The 4964-nt window shown below is 30.6% G+C and overlaps 1 protein-coding gene across 1 annotated transcript; it reads left to right on the forward strand.

The window, feature by feature from the left end:
* Positions 1 to 533: 533 nt before the first annotated feature.
* On the forward strand, positions 534 to 4645 carry LOC134258119 (uncharacterized; the record flags this gene model as incomplete). The annotated part of the gene is made up of 3 exons (XM_062740701.1): positions 534 to 767; positions 2289 to 2410; positions 2998 to 4645. Coding segments are annotated over 3 exons (1646 nt in total), but the record flags the coding sequence as incomplete, so codon positions are not given.
* Between the last annotated feature and the right edge of the window lie 319 nt (positions 4646 to 4964).

Genomic DNA, 4964 nt, shown 5'->3' on the forward strand with positions numbered 1-4964 from the left:
TGATCTATAATTCCTGAAATTTTTATTGAAATCCACCGAGTAGTTTACGAGAAATCGCCTGCACAAAATTTTGTCTAAAAAAAAAGAATAATAATAATAAGAAGAAACAATAGAATCACTATAAGGTCTTCCGTGAAGAGGAAGACCTTAATAAGAAGAAACAATAGAATCACTATAAGGTCTTCCGTTGAGACGGAAGACCTTAATAATAAGAAGAAACAATAGAATCACTATAAGGTCTTCCGAGAAGACGAAAGACCTTAATTATGATTAACACTTTTGTCGACAGTAGAATTGATGAAAGTTATGCTTAACCATGCTCATAAATTAAATCCAATTATTTTTATCAAATATTTTTTGTTAATTTTGAATAATTTTAGCGCTTGGTTGCTTAAAAGAAAAAAATCTAATTAGTTTTTTATGCTATTTAAGAAAACATCAAAAACACCATCTTTATACATGTATTGTTTGTTTTATGAATAATATTTTGAAAAAAAATTATAGAATGTGAGATATGTGGTGACTCTTTTCAGCAAAGACAAGCCAGGAGATTATTGAGCAAGTAAATACTACAAATGTTGACGCAAAAACCTTGACTTTCTTTGACTTTGGAGGACAGTGTGCGTACTACGCCTGTCACCAGATTTACCTGACCAGGAGAGCTTTCTATGTTGTGGTGGTGGACGCCTCTAAACGTCTTGACCAGAAGGTGGATAAGGAAGTGTGTGATCAAGATGGTAGCGTATTCTGTGGATGGACCTATGGAGGTATAAAGACATATACTTTCTAACCTTTACTTTAAATATAATATGGTAAATTTTCAATAGGTATCGTAAAAAAGAAACTGTAATATTTACGATTGGCAGTTTTGACTGGTCAGTTTTATTTTCGATTCTCCTATTTATATATATATAGGTATATGTGTACCTTTTAACTGAAGATTTTTTTGAAAGCAGAAAATTTATTGATTTCTTTGAAAGCAGATAATTTATTAATTTCATAATTCAAAAAATGATTGGAAATTGCATTTCACCATGCATTTTACGAAAACTCCATCATTTTCAACGCACTAAATTGCCGACAGATTTTCCTGCTAAATGGTTTTTCGATCATGACAGGAAGCACACGGCAGGTGTGACCTCTCTGCAGGGGATGATCACTTCTCCATGGCACCTGATCCTTACAGAACTCCTACGTTTATAGGTCCTTGTTTGCTCTGTTTTTAAAGTCATCATTGTGTAATGGACGGTTTAGCTTAAGCTTCACCTTAAAACAATTTCATTATTTTATTCAATTATAAAACATTCTGCACTAAATCAGTTTTATTTACGTATAATCAAGCAAAATTGGAACAAAACAGTAGCTCAAAAAACAAGCATACATGAACACTTATAGGAAGTCCATAAATTATTTCATATAATCATTCTTTTATGAGCAACTGACATGTTGTTTTATGAATGCAAACAAGACTTTTTGAGAAGGATGTGGCTTGGATGTGGGTATAGTTTTTATTTAATTCTATACATATTTTTGTTTTGAATTAATTGTGGACACAATATATATGCATTGAAATCTATTTCTTTGATTTTTATGTTTCTAAGTGGATGGGAATATCGTATGTTTTGTGATTTCATTCTCGTGCACACACTCTCCACAATTATATTGCATATATAATCATAAAAGCTAAAAAGTTTTCATGATCACAATAAATCTTTAATCTATAAGTTTATCTATTTGTCTGCCTTACATGTATATTTCTTTTGTAAGGTTTTACATTTAATACACGTACAGGGATCGTCAAAGAGGGAGAAATGTTTTTTAGTAAAAGCATTATCCCAGACGAAGTTTTGGAACACAGTGTTTATAATGAAATGAACATCAAAATGTTTTTATCGAATTCTATTAAAAGAATACTTAATTTATTAAACTACGAAAATCTTTGACATCCCTTAGATTATACAACATCATATTTTATTCATAATACCTGCAATGAAATTACTAGAATAGGCTTAAAAGGAAAGAAAGCACTCAAGACAAAGACAGAATTTTACCTGTTGATGAAAATCGCTTAGGTAATAAATACAATAGGAGCAATAAAACGACGATCCTGATGAAATATTTACTGTCTGCTAGATTGCCGTACTGTACATGTGTGATATATCTTATTAAACCCAGAAAGACTGAGTTGATTTAAAATCACTGAAAAGGCAAAAAATTATTTTTTTTTTAAATTATTTATTTTGATTAAATCAGTTTAAAAAAGAAATATTTTCATCTCTTAATTGCAGACTACTTTGTGTTCTGGATAAAGTCTATACATACATACTGTGGTTCCGACAACATAAAAGATACAAAACCTGTAGTTCTGATTGTTGCAACACATTGGGAAGAAGATATCAGAAAGTTTAGGGTGAGCTATCTTTACCCAATTAACTTTTCATTTACACACCATTATCAATATGTTTTTAAATTCTTAAAGAACTTAAATCTTGTCAAATTTGTATTTAATCCTTTAGTTATATGTAATAGTCTTTAATATAAAATACATTTCATTATGATACTGATTAGATTGCTATTATTTACATGTGTACATGTATGTTTGGATTATTTGAATATGATTAAAGCAAGTATCAGAAATGCAATAATACAAGCATTTTCGTAAATTTAGATTTCCCTCCCATTTATTTTTTTGCAAATGCTTCAATAAATATAGGACTCGGGGTCTTTTCTGTGTAGTTATGAATAAAAATTTACAAGGAACATAAGTAGAAAATCACAGCCCGAAAGGATGTCTAAGCAAAAAAAGATAAAAAGACAGTATTTTATTACCACTTGAAAATTAATTGGATAAAATTACAACAATATACGTATTTACGCGAAAATGTAATGTTCGTGTGAAAACAGACTAGCGTTATTATACGAAAATAATTTTCTCGAGAATAAAAAGCGATCAACAATTGATACATTTTATTGAAGAAATATATATTTTTTAAACAGTGTACAAATGAATTGATCGAGAGCTTGCGCCAACAGTTTCCAAAGACATCTTATTTACCACAATACATCAGAGATGATAACGTATATTGTGTAGATTTTAATTTACCTCTCCATGATCTGGAAACTTGCTTCTATAACATAGCTTCCAAACAACGATGGAGAGAAAGCATTCCAAAAGAATGGTCTTTCTTTGGATTAGAAATTAACCAGAAAAAACATTCAAAGCGGATCTTGGATATATCAGAAATAACAACTAAAGTACCAGAGATTACTACTAAAGAACAGGAGGATTCAGATGAAGCTAAAAAAGGAACACAGGATATGCTGCGATATTATCATGATGCCGGAAAAGCTTTATATTTTAATGAAAATGGTCTGAATGAGAAAGTGATTATTGACGTCCAATGGTTTATTGACGCTTTTAAGCATATAATTACAGACAAGCTTCATTTCAAAGGTATTCCTGTAATCCAAGGAGACTGGGATGAATATTACGAGACTGGAAATTTGAAAGATCAGGTTCTTATCAAAATTTGTAAACATAAAGATGAAGAGTTGTTTGAAAAGCTGAAGGAAGAAGACCAAAATTATAGAACTAATTACGGATATAAGAACGATAAACGATATCTGCAATGTCACAAGAAATCACTTCTCGGTTTTATGCAAAGACTTGGTTTACTGGCCCTTGGTACAAAGTCCCACTATGTTCCATGTATGAACAGGAAAGAAGTGGAGTGTCATCTTTCAAATCTGATTAACAATTCGCACAGTAAAACGTCAGTACTTATTTATCGATTTGACTTTTTACCATTTTTCTTGTTTTATCGCCTTATTGTCCATTGTATGCAAGAAGACGATTGGAATGTACTACAAAATCAAGGTGTATCTTGCCTCTACAAAAACGCCGCTTTGTTTTCGTGTAAGGAAACCAACTTTCTTTTGTCTGTCACAGAAGAGTCAATACAACTTCAGGTATTCTGTCTGATGCCAGGATGTGATTTAGAAAGGGCAAAAACGTGCAAGATTCAAGAAAGAATTGAAGACATGTTAAATGATTTAGCGGGAACATTTCATAGAAAAATACAGTTTGAAAGAGGCTTCCGATGTCGAATAGATGAAGAAAAAACGATTGCTATCGATATCAAAGGACATTTTTTACAAGAAAAAAATTACATTCCAAAAGAAGAGTGTAAAATGATGTGCCCCTTGCACACAATTTCAGATCAGCATATTATTGATACAGCTGAATTTACTACATATTGGAAGATGGAAAGAGACACTGCAGCTTGATTTCAAATAATGAGATTTTTAATTTAAATTTTAATTGCTTTGTGACTAATTGATTTTATTAAACTTTTACGTCAATTGTACTGACAGCTCATTTCAACTATTGGACTCGCAGTTTTGTCAAAAAAAAAATTATAATATGGCAATACTCCTTATCTCTTTGTTCGTCTTTGTGTCTGCTTCTCGTGTAATCTTCTCAAAATTCCTGGCTTTTAAAGAACATCCAGAGCCAGTCTTTACAAATGTTGGCACACAGCATCCTTACGTAAAGGGCAATGAAAGGAAACCATATTTAAGATTGGAATATGTAATTATTTTTTTTATTTTCATAAACGCCCTTTTTAAGTTAATCAATGTATAACGGCCATATTTTGTATCTGATAAATGAATGATCCAATATGTTTGATCATAGTAACATTTTGAAGATGTTATCAAATAAAAATGCTCCATCAAAGGAATTTACAAAATTTTGATTATTGACAAATTAATTGCACCTTAAATTTTACATTGAAGTCTATGAGCAGCGTATATTTTTATCAGATATTGTTAAAAATAATTTGAATTTCAAACAAATCTTTTGGTGAAAATATGCATACACTCCCTTATTATTAAAGTACTGAGTATGAAATATAATAGATTATTTACTACAGAAATTTTGAGAAATCAAAAATTTTCTTCTT

The sequence above is a fragment of the Saccostrea cucullata genome, unplaced genomic scaffold (genome assembly GCF_032062105.1).
Source record: "Saccostrea cucullata isolate Sc308-1 unplaced genomic scaffold, CSIRO_AGI_Scuc_v1 ctg16067, whole genome shotgun sequence".
In the NCBI taxonomy this organism is placed as follows: domain Eukaryota; kingdom Metazoa; phylum Mollusca; class Bivalvia; order Ostreida; family Ostreidae; genus Saccostrea; species Saccostrea cuccullata.